Here is a 17,900-nt window from a genome sequence, read left to right as displayed (position 1 = left end):
GTTTGCTTAAGTGAACTCTGAGCACCTGATCAGTGAGTTCACGTCTGCTTCAGAAGCAGAGGAGTTTTGTCTGAGACGTGGTTTTGCAAGGAAGGCTCGTGCTGACATCCGTCAGAGACATAAAACCTGGGACTGGGACGGGGGCCAGGCTTTTTATCCCTGAGTTCATTTATTTTTCTTGGTTTATTCAGCCCTTAATATTATTCAAATTAAGATTTTGTTTCTAGACCAACATAAATCAGGGAAGCTGCCAACCTACACTGTTTCCTCTGTGTCCTCGGACTAAAATGCGGTGGCCGTGTGGGTTTTATTTGCTTTTAGTTTTTATTCGTTGTCCGTTTTAAATGTCTATCAGCTTAAGCAGGAGCAGGAGGGTGGGCTGGGACAGGTGAGCAGCTTCTCTACTGCACTCATGGGTACCCGTGCTCTCGCCCGTGCAAGGGATGCAGAGCAAGTGTGCATCCCCGTGGGGCCCTTGTCCCAACCTGTGGGCAGCGGTGAAGTGGAGGTGGCCAGCTGGCCACTCTCCGTGTGAAATAGCCTGTTCTCATGTTTTCAGTGGAATTTCCTGTATTTCAGTTTGTGCCCACCATGTGCATCGCCGTGTTTTCTTCTGGGTTTGGGGGGCTTTTATGCGTATGTTTGTGTGTTCGTGTTTGGATTTTGCCATGTGGGTTTTTTTGTGGGCGCTTTAAAATGCAATAGTTGAAATATCAACATGCATTTGCATAAGAAACTCACTCTGATAAATTACATGTATTTATATCCATATGTGTATAGGGGAAAAGGTGCATTCACATATATGAAACAGTTCAAGCTTTCACTAAATTCAGGCTTCTTTAGTTGTGCTACCGTACAAATATAGCTGTGCAATTATAAACTTCAATGTGATATTTATTCTTGAAATGGTAGGTTGAGAAAGGGAGTGCTTTCTTTTTTCATTTAATGTACACTAATGGGAAAAATAAAAGCTCTTCTATGTTTTGGAAACATTCTTATGGATTCCTGACAGAAATAGCTATGTTTTTCCTTCCTATATAGGTGTTCAGTAGAGTGATAATACAAGGGCATGAGAGGAAAAGAAAGTGTGTGTGATAACACAAACCCCACTTTTTCTATTTTTGTCATCTAATTCCAAAGCACTCCTTTCACCATACTTTTGCAGGGAAGAAGCTTCAGTGATGTTGGAGTACATTTTTGCCAAACGCCTTTAGCGCAGGCCCAGCGCTAAATTGAAGAGTTTCTGGGCAGCACCTTGCCCTTGAACATGTGGGGACAGCGATACCCGCCTGGGCAGCGTGGGCTTTGCCATTTCACCCGTCTCTGCTGCAAAAGCAGGATTGCTGCTTCCCCGGACTTCATCGGGGAAGTTTCCCTCTTGTACGCACGTGAACGACCGGTGTGAAAAGTGCTAAGCTCTGGGCTCAGGGCGCAGCCGAGCGTGGGTACGATTGCTCCTTCTCTTGTTTCCCGTTGTTTCTGGATAAGGGAATTGTCCCTCTGTCACAGTTGAAGCGGTGTATTGCTGCCCTTTGAACCATGTGGGCTCACCCTACATGACCTGTGTATTTATGGTGGGAAAAGACGTGTTATTTCTATTGAAAAAGTGCATGTAGGATAATTTGTGATCATCAGCTGCTTTTAAAATTGCAGTCAGATAAGTTTAACTGCTGTTTTTATGAGAGCTTGCAGCTTTTCCCCAACGAGGTCAACTTTGCAGACTGTCTGTGACCAGGTCATCGCTTTAGGTGGTGGGGAAGTTAGGAGTCCTCCGCACGGGAGGTGAGGTCGGAGGTATTGTGTTCCACTCACCTTCTGCAAATCACTTCTCTCGTCCTCAGGGATGTCATATCAAATGGTGCTCCAAACCGTTCAGGGTATGTTCGGGGAGCATCCTTCTCATCTCATTACCCTACTGGCTGGGTCATCGTGGTCAATTCCTGCCCCGAGGCATCCCCTCGCCACCCAAGCTTTTCCTGCAGGATGCTCGGGGCTGACTCTCCCCTTGAAATCAAGGGGCTGTTACGCAGCATTGCTTTATTTCGCAGATGAGATTTACACCTTTGGAAAGAACGTGGCCTTTGAACCGACTGTTCTTTGCAGCTGCTTTTATGCTGAGATTCTGCAATCATCTTCTGTGCACAGATGGCAGACGGTTTTTGGCAGCCGCTGATAGGTGCTGCTGCCCTTAATTTTGATTTTTCTTTTCAACAGAGTGATTGATGAACAGCAGTTCGGTTACACATGTAGATCTGCAACATTTGCTCTTACTTCCATATGGTTTATAGTGAACAGTGTCACAAGGGGATGGGATCCTCTGATTAACAGTAAAGCTTTTTTTTCAATGAGATCCAGATAAAAGTTTAAAAAAACAACCAAACCCCATCAGCGTATCTGGGATAACTGTTGAGATGCTCAGGCTTCACCCCTCGGTACTGCCGCGTGCCAGCGCAGGGTCAGAAAAAGTGTAAAAAATCACTGAAGACCCTCGTCTGTATGTCTTCTACCGTTTCCCTGTCCTGCAGCATCCAGCAGACGGGGCGAGTGCCTGGTGGGTGGTTGGCTGCCCCGCAGTGAGGACACCTCTCGCCCCGAGCGCCTGGGGTCATGCGCACTGACCACAATCTGTGCAAGTCCAAGCACAGCCTTTGGCACGTGTATTTTGGTTCTTTGGAAGACACTTTCTCAGACATTTCACTAAAACGGGTTTAATTTTGGATTTTGTGGTTTGCCTTATCAGCAGCGAGTGCCTTTGAATGATTTAATAAAGCCGCGGGGCTTGCTTGGAGCAATCTTCCAGGCCGGGTGAGTCAGCGGTGAGTTGGGCTTTGAAGCTTTTGTAGCATGAAACTATTTTTCAGGGGTGAATTAATGAGGCTTCAGCTTTTCCAAAATGGGAAACGCATTAAGCCGAGTCTGAATTTTTGAAAGGAGCAAAGAGCTCTGTGGCAGCAGCAGTTGTCCTTGGCCACCAAAACCTTCGAGAGGTTTCCCAGACGAAGTTTCAGCAGCAGCGTCAGAGGCATCCTGACTGCCCAGCGAGACCCCACTCGCCGTGTGCTCCCACGCAGAGGCAAAGGGGTTTTGACCCCGGACACAAGCTGTGGCTGTGTCTGCACGGGGACGAGCCCGCAGCAGCAGGGGGGAAATTCCAAAATTCCCACTCGCACCTGCAGCTTCACGTGCAGCAGCATTAAACGTCTCCGTGTCAGTGCTTTCATTTGTACGATGCCCGTGGTAGTATTTATATGTATGGGGACTAACCTCTGTGAAGAGCTTTGAAGTTAAATGCTAATTTATTATAAATCTGCAAACGGTAATGCTGATAAAACAAAGCAGAGAGAAGCGAAGTGAACAGCAGCGGCACAAGGAAGCTCAGAGCGGGGGTGACGAGTGCGGCCAGTCGTGGAGGGGCTTGGGGAAGTCGCGGAGAACCACAGTGATGGTGAAACACAGGCATCGAAACAAGCCTCTGGGCATCTGAGTGACAGCCTCGCAATGTGGACGTCGTCCACCGCCCGCTGCATGCGGCAGGGACCCCTCGGCTCTCTGGCTGGGAACGTCTCCGGGCCGTGCTCCGTCAGGATTCAGGGCTGATGTGCTGCCAGCAGAACTGCTGCTAGCGGGGCGTTCGTCTGTAAACACCCAGGAGGTGACTGACCTCCCAAGAAGTATTTACCCTTCCCTGCCGCTGGAATTCTGGATGGTTTAGTCCTTCCTTGTCTGCTGGGGAACTGCAGGTACTCACAGCGGTTTTCTGGATCCCAGCTTTCCCTTTCGAGGTGTGAAGTAGATGTTGCTCGACAACTAAGATGAGCGTGGGGAATCACGGATCCAGAGTCAAAGAATTTTCCTTGTTTTTTTCCCCTCGTGTTTCTGAGGATGAGCTCCGTGCCAGTGTCCCCACCGCAGCCCTGGGCCGTGATGACCCCCCCGTGCTCCATGTCCTCTGAGCGGGGACGCTACGGCCCTCGGCAAGTCACCCCGTGCCGGCGAGTCTGACCCTGCTCTTCACAGCGCTCTCCCTGCAGAGCCAGGGTGTGTTCAGGAGGAGAAAGGACTCGTGCAGCGAGAGCATTGGTATTTTTAGATCAAAGACCAGTTTAATGAGAGAAAAAAAAAAAAAAAAAAAGGAGGATTAGAACAATAAAGACATTTAATTTTAGCCTAGCTTGGATTCCTCATAAAGTCAACGAACTTTGAGATTGCTTCACTTGTCTCTAGCTTTCCTAAATAAACACACCGTAGCAGGACTGAGAAGTTAAGTAGCACAGAAAATGGCAAAAAGTTAAATTTTAATATTGTAGAAGAATATTAAGGGCTGTTTTACAGGCTGGGTCCTGGAATTAAATTTTAATACTGTACAAAAATACCAAGGGTTGTTTTAGTAGGCAGCTACTGAAGTTAGCAAGAGACTTTTTCTCCTTCTTTCTTTCCCTGGCAGAAGAGGTCAGAGTTAGGGGTAGGGTGAGGGACGGGACAAGGGGGTCTCCTCCTGGGCAGCGTGGTGCGGCAGTGCTGCAAGCTGACCCTCTCCAGCGACGGCAAGTGAGGTGAGTTTGGGGCCAAGAGTCTAGTTCTTAGGAGTTTTACCCCAGGCTAAACAAACCTGATTGCCACCACCCTCCTGCATCGTGGTGTTGGGTGATCTGGTCAGTGTGTGTTTCACCTGGGGAATGTTTTGAGATGAAGAACGCTGTACCAAGGCTTTAGATGTTGTAGACCTTTAGTAGACCTCAGGTCAGGAGTAATTTAAGTGAGCGGGATGAGTAAGGAGGTGTCAGTCGTGACGGCTTTATGGCCCTGAGTCAACATGAAACAGCCACTGTCGCTTCTGGAGTTGGTTATCCCCGCAGAGGACAAGAGCTGAGTAGGTGCGAGTCATCCTTCATCACTCAAGCCTTAAAGGGTGAGTACAAAACCCTGGCTTGCCACTGATGCCTGTGCATCCTCTGTCCAGTAAAGAAGGTGTCTCTTTGTAACATTATAAACTGGTTTCTTTTCACACCGACTTAAGTTTAGAAAATGTGCAGGAACATTTACAAACTCAAAAATGGTACATATCTGACAACGAAGGGTGATAATGTCAATGTCTTTATGAATATACATGAACAGATCTGAACTGCATGTTACGTTGCTTTGCATTCTCTTTTTATTATTTCTGGAATTTGGTTACTTTTGGATCCTGGTTTCTGGGAAGACATAGGCACCTCACAGTGCCAAGAAGTAAACCTGGATCCACTCAGGAGCCGGTGTTTCGTTCTCAGGCTTCTCTAGCCAGGGAAGGGGGCTGCTCTTTCTCAGTTTTATGAAAGTGGGAGGTATGGATTTGACTTATGAACTAATTTTGGATTTACTTTGTAAGAACTCACTAGATATTAATAAAAGCTTAAAATAGTTCAGGCTGTGCCTTAAAACAGCCCTGACTGTAATGCAGAAAAAATTAAGATTGTAGCTCATCGTGGTGGAGAAAGTGGAGATAAAACCAGGAGAGCTGGAGGCAAAATGCAATAGACATGGCTGTTATGAAAGTCTGCGAGGGATTGAGAGGTTTAACTGATGAGCTGGAGAATAAACTCAGATTAGGAAATTCCAGGTGAGGATAGGGGGTCCTTGAAGTCTGCAATTGCTGGAGTAACAAGCAGAGCTTTGATGTCGGTATGTAAATCTGAATCTAATTTACAAGGGCCAAGAATATTGTTTTAAATGTATTAAAGCCCTGATCTTTTTCATCAATGCTGTTGTGAAGCCAAAAACTACCCGGGTTTGTTTTTCTGTGTTTCTGGTACTAGTGCAAGTCAGGAATAATCCCAATCAGAGGAAGGGTGGAAGGAGAAAGCGAACTGGGAATTAGGTTTCAGGAATATAAGCTACTCTGCTGTGTCTCATAGAGGAGTGGGTATTAACCTGCACCCTTCCCTGCCATACTGAAGATGCTGTAGTTGCACGTAAGGTTTTCTTGGGATACCTTTAATTCATTTAAAGTTAATGGTGCTATTATGAAAGTGGGAAGTTTAACTCTTTGCTGAAGCAGCTGTTAAATTTTGCCTTCCTCCAGCTCTGAAGTTCGCAGCATTGGTTGCCTTGCCTTGCCTTGCCTTTCCAGGCTGAGCTTTGCTGCCATACCAGGCTTTTTCCATCACCATCCAGCGGGTGGAAGCAGGCTGGTGGAAACATCTCATATTTTAGGGTTACACGTGCTCCAGTTGTCTTACTAACGCGTGCAGGGCCGTTCATGGGAACAGATGGATCAGGAGGACTCCGTCATGTTTGTTGCTAGCACATTAATGTCATGATTCAGAAATAAAAGGGATTTAGACTTAAAGATGATAAGATTAATAAGAGCAACAGCCTAATGCTATTAATTAGCAATGTTTATGCTTTTGAGTCAGTCAAGTTGCTGCTACACTTGTTTTCCAAAACATTGAGCCTTTTAATTCTCATTAAAACGAGGAATAAGTTAGAAAAAATACAGCTCAGTCACCCCACCACCAGCATCTAGCGTGCAGTGCTGATGCCAGTGTGACCTGGTCTGCAAGTTCAAACCTGTAGTTACGTGCTGGTCCCTTCCTTAGCAAAACCACAAATGCTGCTGAATGTATTGATATTTCTGTAACGTGAATAAACTCAGCCAGTTGGGCGCTTTATCCCTCTGCAGCACGTGGGCTACTATTTTAGAATTTTCTCTGGATAATGGTGATAATACGTGGTGATGCAGGAGCGCTTTGCCCCTGAAGCCTGGGGCTACCGTGCGTGGCCACCAGCAGCTCCGTGGGCTGAGCCGGTGCCCCCCTTTTCCATGGAAGGGGACGGCGTGCGGATCCCCAAGGTCCAGGTTCAAAGTCAAGGGCAAAGCCAAGTGCCGTGGCAGTGGTGCCCAACTCTTGCAAATCAGTCTACAAAAATAGATTTTAGTGCCAAAAAGTGGAAACGGAGGCTATGCAGTTTCTGTAGTAAATTCAGATGCTCTGTCGACTCAAAACCTAATTTGAAACTGCTTTTCTGTGGAGGCTTCTGGAGGACAAAGGTAAGAGGGTTACAACCAGCAAGCCAGCCGGTCGTAGCAAACGGCACAAAATTTGGTCAGTTTTGAACAGGGCAGCGAAGTGCAACCCACAGCTTTTACCTTGAGTTATGGAGGAGTTCGGCTCTCGGTGACCAACCTGTATTTACAGTTGCTCTCTTTTTATGGGGTGGCACGTGAAGTGCAAAGCTCAGATGCCTGCACTAGCAATCCTGCTTTCGTCTGCCTGCTCGTGGCTAGAAGATAATGCTGCTGCATGGGAAACAGTGTTTTCCTGCCCTGTGCTTGACCACTGCTCTTGCGGTCACACTGAGATGGGTGAAATCATCTCCTTGGGATGAGGCTAAATCTTGATGCGTCCTGGTACGCAGCGGTGTTACGGAGTCATCTGGCCCCGTGCTTTGGAGATGCTGTTGGGGCTGCTAGTTTGGACGGAGCTAGGCTTTGTTTCATAGGTTAAAAATACATATATTTCCTTGATGTGCTGTTGGTTTTATTTTTAACTCTTAAGCAATTTAATATTTCATAGGTCTGCTAGTATTTCCCCCAGTTTTCCATCTGCTACTGTGATTAATTTAAGTTCTAGCTTTATAATGCCAACCCGGAGCAAATGGAATGGAAACCTTACCTATATTATTTGGCACGTAGCACTAGACATGAATAACTTCGGAATTTGTGGGGAAAAAGAGAAGTTATGTGGTTTTGGAGCCAAAATATGATTGGAAACGGGCCCTCGCAGACAGCACGATGCTGTGTAGGATCTAGCTGCAGTTACTTTTGAGTGAAGTGCTCCAGATTTGTGTTTGTAGGTGTTTCTGAGGAGTCGGAAACCTCACTCGGAGGCTGTAAAGCAGCGGTGCGCACCAATTTCCTATTGCCTTGCAGACATTGAGGCAGAATGATGTGCTAGAGGTTTGGTTTGGTTTTTTTTTTTTTTTTTCTCTTCAGTCCTAGAAGCGGTGTGATGTAATGGAAATTTGCAGTACAGTGAGGAAGGTGGGACTAATTTCCTAAGGCTGTGAATCTGTGGGAGGAAGGAGTGGAGCAAAGCTGCAGACCTCACCTGGATGCAGATGCTCAGCCAGGTCTGGTGGGCATCAGCGTTTTACACAGGGCTGCGTGACCCAGGGTGATGATGGGGTGCAAGAGGCAAAAACCCAAACATAGGGAGGCTGTATCACGGCTACTACACGGTCTAGCATGAGAGCTGTGGCATGGCCCCGGCAGCCCCTCGGTTTGTGCCACTGTGCAGCTTGTCGGACTCATGGCACTGACTTGAATTAAAAATAGCTTGACCAGAAACAGTTCTTTTTAATCTAGACCTCATTCAGTACGAGCCAGGCAGGTGTGTGCACAGGACAGCCGGGGACTGGGATGCAGGGCAGTGGGGTATGAGACAGCGGGGCTGTTTCAGCTGCTGTTGCCACTAAAAGAAATGGTCTTTTACGGCCCAAGACGGGATCCTAATGGAAGATGGGTATCCAGTATAAAGGTGCGGTGCTTCTTCCTGAGCTGATCGAAGTCTGCTCTGCTGGCAAAGGCCCTCCAGCTGCATAAGTGCTGGTGGTGACACAGGGGATGGTAAGGGACGACCTGGCTGGGGACACAGGCAGGAGAGGAGAGAGTGGGGCCATCCCTTCTGGCAACAGCAGGGATTTAGATTGTATCAGGAGGGGAATAGTTATGCTATCAAAAGCCTTCAAAGCATGAACTCTTAATTAGGGTAAAGATGGAAAGAGAAATCACAGGTCATAGACCTGTAGTTAACTAAAAAATGCTGGTATGCCTGAAGCCCATAGTCGTAAGAGCTGGAAGTGACCAGGAGACATTCATGAGTCATTTCACTGATCCACAGAGAACAAGAAATCCAGACTACTAATGCATCTGGTTAGTTATGACTAGACTCAAAACTATGGCAACTGTTAAGGTCAAGCCAGCCAATTCAGTAGCCTTCTTTGCCACAGTTACTGGTGCAACAGCTAAAGGTTATGCAATTAGATATAGTGCAGTTGGATTTCAGAAAGCCAATTGGTATAGTGCCATGCATAAACATAAAATACATTGCTTCCCATTTAAGTAAAAATACCGTGGTTTAGCAACTAGTTTTCCAGCAGGGAATGGTTATTAATGGTAAGACCAGCTGAGGAGCAGCATTAGTCCAGGTTTTAGAGAAGGTACGATCTACACCTGAGTTATTTTGTACAGAGAAACAAGGGTTATTTGCTACAGCCACTGACAGCCTTGATGAAGGTGTATGTTGAGTGGGGTCAGGTGTGCTGGGGCACCGGCCTGGAGGCTGCAGGAGAGCCGAGCCGAAGGACGGGGAGCTCCGGGGGATCAGGAGATCCGATTCAGCAGATGTCTTATAGACAGGGAGAAGAGAATAAACCTGCACGACAAGCAGAGACCCTCGGGTTGTAAGTGAGAATGTCTTGTGATAGTTTCCAGTAAATGAGTGCAATTTGATCCAGTTGCTAAGAAAGCCATTCAAACTGATTTATGTATAAAACATAAAAGTTAATGTCAAACTGACTCTGCCAGCATGAAAAGCCCTGGTCCAAGCGCATTCCCTCCTTACCGCATGACTGATGAGGCCAGAGGGGCAGCAGACAGCAGAAGTAGTCGTTTCCTTCCCAGTTCCCTCCAGAAGAGATGAAGGCAGGGAGTAGAGGGGCTGCTGGGGTGACCTGCCTTGGTTTGCCTCAGTGGAGGGTCCTGTCCATAGCATGGTAATGGACTTGCACACTAGCAGGTTTCAAAACTGCTTTAAATCTGTTATTGAGAAGCGAGTAGGTGCAAATCATGCACTGCTTACACGCAGAGATTTGAACCTGGTTGCACACAAGGTATTCATAAATAATTATACCTGTTGGACCAGGACAGAGGTATCTGAAGTGAGTTGCAGTCATTGTTGAAATACATGAAATGATTGTGTACAGCAAAAAGATGCAGAGCGGAGTTCACATTTCAGAATGAGATCAGATTTAATTCATTTCAAAATGAGATCACTGGAGCCTGCTGCCTGGGTCTCGTTTTCCCTGTTTCAGGCTTTCATCCATGCTGAACTCTTGCCATGACTGAATTCTGCAAAGGGTTCCAGGCAGGTTCTTGTCCAAGCGCCAGCCTGGTTGGGTAAGCTGATTAACTGTAAGATCAGAGTGTGACAAGGAGTGTATTGCAGGTAAACAGTGAAGCTTTTCCTACAGCTGAGATTTAGCGTAGGTATGAAATATGTTTGCATCCTCAGAGGTAAGGAATGGTGCTTGAAGAAGCCCCAGGAAAAATACCAAGAAGTGCATTAAAATGATAAGTAGAACTGATAAGGTACATGGCGAGAGACTGAGAGGAGAATCAAGCGCAGATATGATCACAGCCTATAAATACTGTCAACATGACAGCACAGATGAGCAAAAGGAAGATTATTTGTTATCTGATGGAAAACAAGCTTTAGGAAGAGCAGTCATCCCAGCAGCAGGGTGGTGGAGGGGATCCCCAGGAGCGGGTGATGCTTGTCAGCCAGGATGGAGGGAGATAAGGTCTTGTGGGACAATAGCAAATACATCTGCAACGTACAGATGGCGAGATCAGCCGTAGACCTGAGCTGTCCTTGCCTCCCTCCGTGGTCCTGCACAGACCAGGAGGTACACGTGCACCAGAGGGGTCCCTTGGGGGTCTGCAGTATTGCTGGTAAGGAGAGACGTTTGCTGTCACACCAAAAATGTGGAAGGATGGTGTTCGGGGCGTGAGCCTCTCTGTTCCTGTCTGTGTTCCCTTGCTTTCAGGCTCTGTCGGGGCCGTGGTGGCACCAGCGTGGCCGGGGACGCCCTCGGACGAGGGGGACCCCTCTGCCGAGCCTTGCGGAGGGGCTGCTTCCCTCCGGGCGAAGGCAGATGGCTGCAGCAACCTTCGCTCCTCCGCCGGCCCTGCCTCCTCACAGCTATCGTTGCCCGCGGGCAGGAATGCCACATCTGCTCCTGGATCATGCCGGAGCCCTCCTGGTTTCCAGCCTGGGCTGCGGGAGTAAACCCAAGGAGAGGGAAATCTGAAACTGTAGCTTCGAGGGAGCCGGGTCAGGAGCAGCCCCGGCTTTGCACCTGCCTTCCCCCAGGGCTGAGCTGAGCTGGGAGCAGGCTGACAGCCTGGCCCACCAGTTAGCAAGGCAGCCGAGATGTGAAAGCCCTGGGAAAGCGTAGGGGAAGGTAGTCTTGCATTATACCCAACTGCTGGAAGACGAGCGGGGAAAGCCTTTGCAACGGGGACGTAGCGCTTAGCCACCCAGTTGGAAAGCTTTTCCGTGGATGGCCAGCCGCTGCCAGTTAACCTCTTGGCTCTCCTTCAAAGCCCCTCATCCCCCAAAGCTCGCCCGGTTGTTGCGGTGCCCATCAACGAGATCAGTGCTATACGCACCATCCCAGTGGCACGGGGATTGCCCTCGGTGCCCGCGGTCCCTGTCTGCGGACTTACTTAAATTTTTATTTTATAGCGTGCTATTCAGGGTGAGCAGACTGGGGAATCGGCAGGCTGGGCTGATTGTAACAGATGCTCTTGTTGGCATTTGTGGCAGCTTGGGCTATCCGTATCTCTCCTTCGGTACCTGGGACAGGGTTTGTGTGAGGAAAAGGAGGAGGTCTGGGCCACAGGCTGTGCGAGTCCAGCTGTAGTGGAGTATGGGTCCAGGAGTGTTTCTGAGGATCCCCAGGACGGCCTGCTTTTAATAAATCTGTAAAACTGCTTATTGCACAGATTGTGAAGATGGGTGCTTCTAGAGCAGAGTGTTTCGGTACCTCAACACCAGTTCATTGATTACTGCTTCGCTGCAGGCTTATTTAACAGCCTTTGGTTCTGGCCTACTTTTGTGCCTCCCACAGCCTTTTTAAAATTAAATGTGGAAGGGTAGTGCTAGAGATGTGCACAGCACTGGCCAGACCCGCCTGCGGCATGCAGTGCTGCAGGGACCAGCAGGTGCTTTGCTCCCATCCCAGTAGCAGTCCGGGATGGACCGCCAGAGGCTTGTGGTCCTGAAGGGTTAATTGGGGATAACTCGGCCGGTCTGGGAATGCCAGCTGGAGACCAAGAGGTGCTGGAGACCAAGAGGTGCTGGAGACCAAGAGGTGCTTAGCAGGTCTTTCATTCAGCCACTTCACCTTGCTGCGTGCCGACGGGCTGATAGGGAGGCTCTCCAGACTTGGTGTTTGCGAAGCTCTCGAGGCGTTCCTGGGTTCTCCGGGAGCATAAACACGATAGTTATGCTGCACATCTAGAGACACGGCTCTGAGGAAAACTGCCTTGGGAGCAAGTAGCCAGCCTGTGCCACCCTACCCCAGACAACTGCCCATGGAAAGATGTCTCAGCTGACATCAAAGGAGCCAGCAAACGATAGGCATCATCTAATTGCTGCCTCTCCCCTGCCTTACTGCAGGTTGTCATTCACAGTCTGGGGATTGTGTGTGTGTGTGCGAGTAGCACGTCACCATGGGCAGTGGCAATCCTACCTCCGGGATCTGTATTATCCAGATAAGGTTGCATGTGGTGACATTTAAAAACCTGAATGGCGTCCCGCTGTTGAAATAAAACGAAATGGCATTTCAAGGTCTTGTTTGGAGAGAACTGGCCTTCTGCAGTCCCCAGCCCGCAGCTGGAGCGTGTGCTTTCCTTATGAGCGTGCTGAAGTGGGGGGGTAGGCGAAGGGAAGGGGGGATGTGGTGGACCACGGGGACCCGTCTGGGCTGGAAGGTGGCTCCCGTGCAGCACGGGGAAGGACTGTGGTCTCCCCTGGACAGAGGTGGCCGGTCCTGAACTCCAGCCGCTCACCTCCTGCATCCCAGCGTGGCCCAGCGCCGAGCCCTGCCCTTCGGCGCCTTGTGATTCGGTGCCTGGCTTTTGGGGCCAAAGACGACATTTAGAGGGAATTTTTCTGAATAACCCTGTCAACAGGAATTCACATAAAACAACTAAAGCAACCACAGCCACGTTGCCTTGGTTTGCTCATGTCTGACTCTGCTGGAGCCTGAGCCCTCTGTGGTCCCTCACATTTGCTTTCTCTTTCTCCACAGAATGCGATGAACTTGCCGCCTGACAAAGCCCGGCTTCTGCGGCAGTATGACAACGAGAAGAAGTGGGAGCTCATCTGTGACCAGGTAAGGAAGGTCCGGAGGGCTTTTGGCAGACATCTCATTGAGAGCACCAACTGGGTTTCATCAGCAGTGTCCATGGGCTTAGAAAGGGACCTTGCAGATGACAAGTATTTGAATAGTTTCAAACACTCATTTCTTTGGCTTTATGCTCCATTATTGGTAACGACTCATAGAAGCCTTGCAAAAATAATGCTCTTTTTTGCCACAGAGCGCTATTTCTTTCCCCTCTGATGTTACCGTCACCCCTGTGCCCGTTTTCCCTGGGCGGTGGTGAATGCTGCTTGTTTTGCCTGGCACAGACTCGAAGAGACTGACCTTCAGTCACCTCTCAGCAAGTGCTTTGAGTTTGGTCTGCCTTGACCTGTGTAACTTGAACGAACGGTCTCGATCCAGTGAGTATTTGGCTTTCCACATTACGAGCCGTTGTTGCAGTTGGCAGTAGCTGTTGCCTTCGGGGAGAGGCGAATGGTGGTGCAGCTTGAACTCCTCTTCGCCTCCAGAGGCTGAACAACAACCTCGGATTAAGCAGCACCATATGCTGAGGCATCTTTTGTGTATGAGTTCTGCTGTGGCGTGCAGACTTGGCAGCAATATAGAACAATTAACAGGTTGGCTCTGCCATGACAAATGAACAGAAACGGCATTATTTAGAGAAAGCGAAGCATGCAAAAGGTAGGATGTGCATTTGTGAGCCAACAGCAAAATCAGGTTCTGCCATACACTTCAAAAGTAATCGCTAATGAAAATAATTGATCCAGGACTGAGAAAGTAGGATGTTTCCTTGAGATGTAAACACAGCGGTACCAGGATGAGAGTTTGGCAGAAGGTACAGTCATGCTGTGAGGTCAGGAGTGTTTTAATAAATAGATTTGCGGGACATTTCCTATTTAGCTATTACAGTGGTAGAGCCTCTGATAAAATCCAGCTAACTTAAAATAAAGCTGACTAAAGAATTACTTGCTTTTTTCCATGAGTTTTCTCCGCAGAGAATGTAAAGCATTGAGCTATTTAAAGTTTCAGTTTAGTGAGACACTGAACAAATTGCTTAATCTACTGTAAGTGATTTGTTTCATGGATGTTTGCTTAGAGCATGCACACTCAGAGCATGCACACAGAAGTGTGAGCTTTGTGCTGGAGTCTGCGTGCTGGCTTTGCACTGAGTTGGCAGCGGGGCAGGCAGAAGCAGTTAGATCATAGCCTCGATGTGCAAACTCCCACCTCAGAGCTGATCCACCCTTTGCAACATGCAGCTGCTGCTGATTCATTCCTGAACTATACAGCAAGATAGGAGGGATGAGCAGATGGAAACGCAGGGGAGGAAATATGCAATCTGGAGTAATCGTGTATCTTAATAGCTCTTTGCACAACACTTGAGTCCACCCCCGGGATGCTTCCCATCACTTGGAGAGGGTAGGCAGAGAAGCAGCGCAGGACTGTTGTAACCGGCACTGCAGAGCTCAACGCTGCGAGGATCCCGAAGGGACGGGAGGTGACGGTGTGCCACTCTTCCAGGGTCCTGCTATCCGAGGGGATGTGCAATAAGGGGCTGCGTATCTGTGATCCGTCGCAGCTCCCCAGCTGCCCTGGTATCCCTGGTGGGTGCTTGCCAGCCACTGTAAATTAGAGCAGCACGAAGCAGGTGTCTGTAAAAGCACCATAATACAGCATATGGGGTGTGAAATATTTATATCTGTCCACATAATTATGGCACGTGGCTAAAAGTACTTCCAGGAATAGAATTTGTACAGAATGTATCTTTTTAGCATGGATGCAAATTTTGACTGCTATTTTCTATTGGTATCACCCATTATACCATTTTCACCCGTTTTTGCTTAGTGAAGGACTGAGGATGTAAATTAATGTAACAGCTTGAGGCAATTAACTGTTACCCTCCTGTGCTGGTTTTCAACTTAAGTCTGAAAGGAAAAAGTGTCCAGAGGTTGCTCTTAAATGCTATTTTCTAAATAGTCTGTAAAGCAGACCCTGGCCATTTGTCTGTGAAATATTTTGAGAATATTAGGGGAGAGAGTTCAGCCCCCAAAAGGAACTCTCACTCCTGCAGAAGTGAGATTAAGCAAAGTGGGGAGCTACCAGTCTGATGATGATGGTAACAACAAAACCGACAATAATAATCTGTCATGAGCAGGGTTGTGCGTGTTGTAGTGAATCATTGTAAGGGTTGCTGGGCTGGTTGTGGAGGACTCATCCCGTGTGGTCCTTTCTGTTCGTTTGTCTATAAACCTTGCAAGTCATCTAAGCGTTGCTGCTGGTGTCCTGAAAGCTTGCTCCCTCCCTCTCTGGCTTAGCAGACAAGGAGGAGAAGAGGAGCAAAGCCAGCAAACCGGTTGCCCATCCTGGAGAGGGCTGAGCAGTGGTCATCTGTGGGGTAAGCGCTGGGACAGATCCAGGCAGGGAAGAGGATACCATTTTCTGGCACGGCGAGCCACCCTTTTGGTGTACTCCAGGCCTCTTTATCCAGCTGTGTGCCATGAGGCGTTGCAGGGGGCATGGATGTTGAGGGAAGAGGTCGGGGACATCTCACAAAGTTCTTCGTTGCCCTCTAATGGCAAATTGTGGCAGGGGCATCACCATGTCCTCACCTTTGGAGACACTGGAGGTGTGAGTAGGGAGTAACGAATTAAAAGACCTAAGGTGAAAGTCGCGCAGTTTACATCCAAAATGCCATCACTGAGGTATTTGTAGGACTCTCTCCCTTTCCTAATGAAACTCCAAATGAAGGCAGGTGCCGGCTGTTTTGGAGGCTGGCAGCCAGCATGGAGCTCGCTGGGATGGCGGTGGGTTTCTCCAGCAGCCTCCCAGGCAGGTGGTCCTCCGCCATCCATCATCCCCGCTCGGGGTCCAACGTGCCTGTGTTGGGGGTAATTTCATCTGAACCAGGGCCACGTGGGGTGCCGTGTTCCGCTTTAGGGTTCATTTCAACTTGTGACCGAGAAGCGTGCAGGTATGGGCCCTGTTGGAGACACAGTCAGTGCACACTAGCGTGTGCCACACACCTGCATGCCCTTGAAGCCAGGCTCGCTTCTGTGCCCCGGCCTCCTCTGCCGCTGTTCATCAAGCTTTGTGAAGGGAAAATGGCATGCAGCCTTCCCCTCCATGAACCAGGTCTGGGGAGAGGCAGTTTCTTGATGTTATTTTTATTTTGGGTTTTTTTTTTTTTTGTGAGACTGTGCGCTATGGACTGGTTGAGAGCGTAATCGCACAGAGCCACAGTGGTCCATGCCTGCCACGTTAAAGTCCAGAGCACTGGGGAGTACTGACAAATACCTGTGTGTCCTTTGGATTTGGGCTGGGAGTTACTTTAAAAACATGCTGGGCCATGTCTAGGGTGCAGGCAGCCCTCCTGTGTGCTGCCCGTGGGTCTCGGTGGGTGGCTGATGAAGAAGGGGACAGGCAGCGACCGCTGGACGGGACAGCGAGGAGCAGGGTGTCACGCGAATGCTGCACTATTTGTTTGACACAAATATCTCAGGTGAGCCCCAAACCAAACTTCTCCTCAGAAACGTGATGAAGAGATGGTGATTGAAAAGTGGTACCTCACTGCTGTGTGTTGCCATATGGTGCCGTTAACCCTTTTGCAGCAGATTTTTTGACAGCATTCAACCAAGCATTTTCCATATCTTTGCACGTGCTTCAGTAGCCATTTACAGCTCTGTTTTGGGACGCTTTGCATAAAAAAAAAATGTTTGCGTACCAATGAATTTCCCCTGATGTGGGTAAAGTACAGGCTAGAATATCCTGTGTTTTATTGAACTCCCGAGCATTTGGACAATAGAGATGCTCGTGGCTTCATTTATCTGACTTGCTGGCCCTGAGAGAGGTGGCTCACTGAAAATCGGTGAACGATGGAGCAATCGGAGGTATGCGCACGGGGCACGAGGGGTCCAAGGCTCAGCGACGCGGGGCCGGGCAGTGGTCGGCATCTCCAGCCTCGGAGGGAGCATCTGCGGCTCTTGGCCGGGTCCCTTGCAGAAGCACTGGTGATGTGGTTTTGCAGTAAATTAATAGTGGTGGAAATAGATCCCTCTGCCCCCTAAATAGTGCAGAGATGAATGGCTGCTGTCGGTTTGTTCCATAGTAAGACATATAAAGTGACATACTGTCCTGCTGGGGGGCTGGCTGGATTGCTGGGGCCAGGAGCTGACCTGCCCTCCAGGTCTGTGTGGGACACAGGACGGGTGGTGGAAATGTTCACCACGTTTACGACGCGTTTGTGCCTCGGGAGTGAGAAGATGCTGGTCTCCAGCCCTGCTTGTCCACCTCCTTTCACCAACGTTCACCTTCCATGTGCTTTGTGCACTCCTAGCAGTTACTGCTGCCTGCTGGGCTTTCTGACAAGCCTGGATACTGAGTGAGATGCACTGTGTGCTTACCTAATGTATATGAATCCTAAGAATGAAACACGTTAGCGAGGGTAATAATAATAATAACATATGTCACTAATGCAGAAAATGTTCTGAATGTTTTTGGAAGCAAAATATCTCTGGAAAAGCCACAGTTTCCTGGTTACGGAATTAATAGGTTTTCCAGATTTGGGTGAACAAGAGATGTGTCGAGTTCTTTGTAGGATCACATGGAGGAGGAAATGCAGAAATCCAGCAGTTCCTCTTTGCTGCTGAAGTAAAGCCCCTCTCCCAACCCCCTTTTTCTTGGTATCCATCAGAAGAGAAAGTGCTAATTCTGGGGATTGCTGGTAAAAGAAGCTCAGGAGCAGTGTTGTGCTC

General features: G+C 48.7%; 1 protein-coding gene across 12 annotated transcripts in view; it reads left to right on the top strand.

Moving 5' to 3' along the window:
* FMNL2 (formin like 2) overlaps positions 1-17,900 on the top strand; it is a 153,619-nt gene that overhangs the window by 68,691 nt on the left and 67,028 nt on the right. For all 12 annotated transcript variants that reach the window (XM_069780630.1, XM_069780633.1, XM_069780628.1 and 9 more), the window contains exon 2: positions 13,078-13,161. In XM_069780630.1, the coding sequence (XP_069636731.1) occupies positions 13,078-13,161 (84 nt within the window). The remainder of the gene's footprint in view (positions 1-13,077; positions 13,162-17,900) is intronic.

The sequence above is a fragment of the Haliaeetus albicilla genome, chromosome 4 (assembly GCF_947461875.1).
Source record: "Haliaeetus albicilla chromosome 4, bHalAlb1.1, whole genome shotgun sequence".
NCBI classification, from domain to species: Eukaryota; Metazoa; Chordata; class Aves; order Accipitriformes; family Accipitridae; genus Haliaeetus; species Haliaeetus albicilla.
Note: the sequence above shows the minus strand (reverse complement) of the source record. Positions and strands in the feature narration are given on the sequence as shown.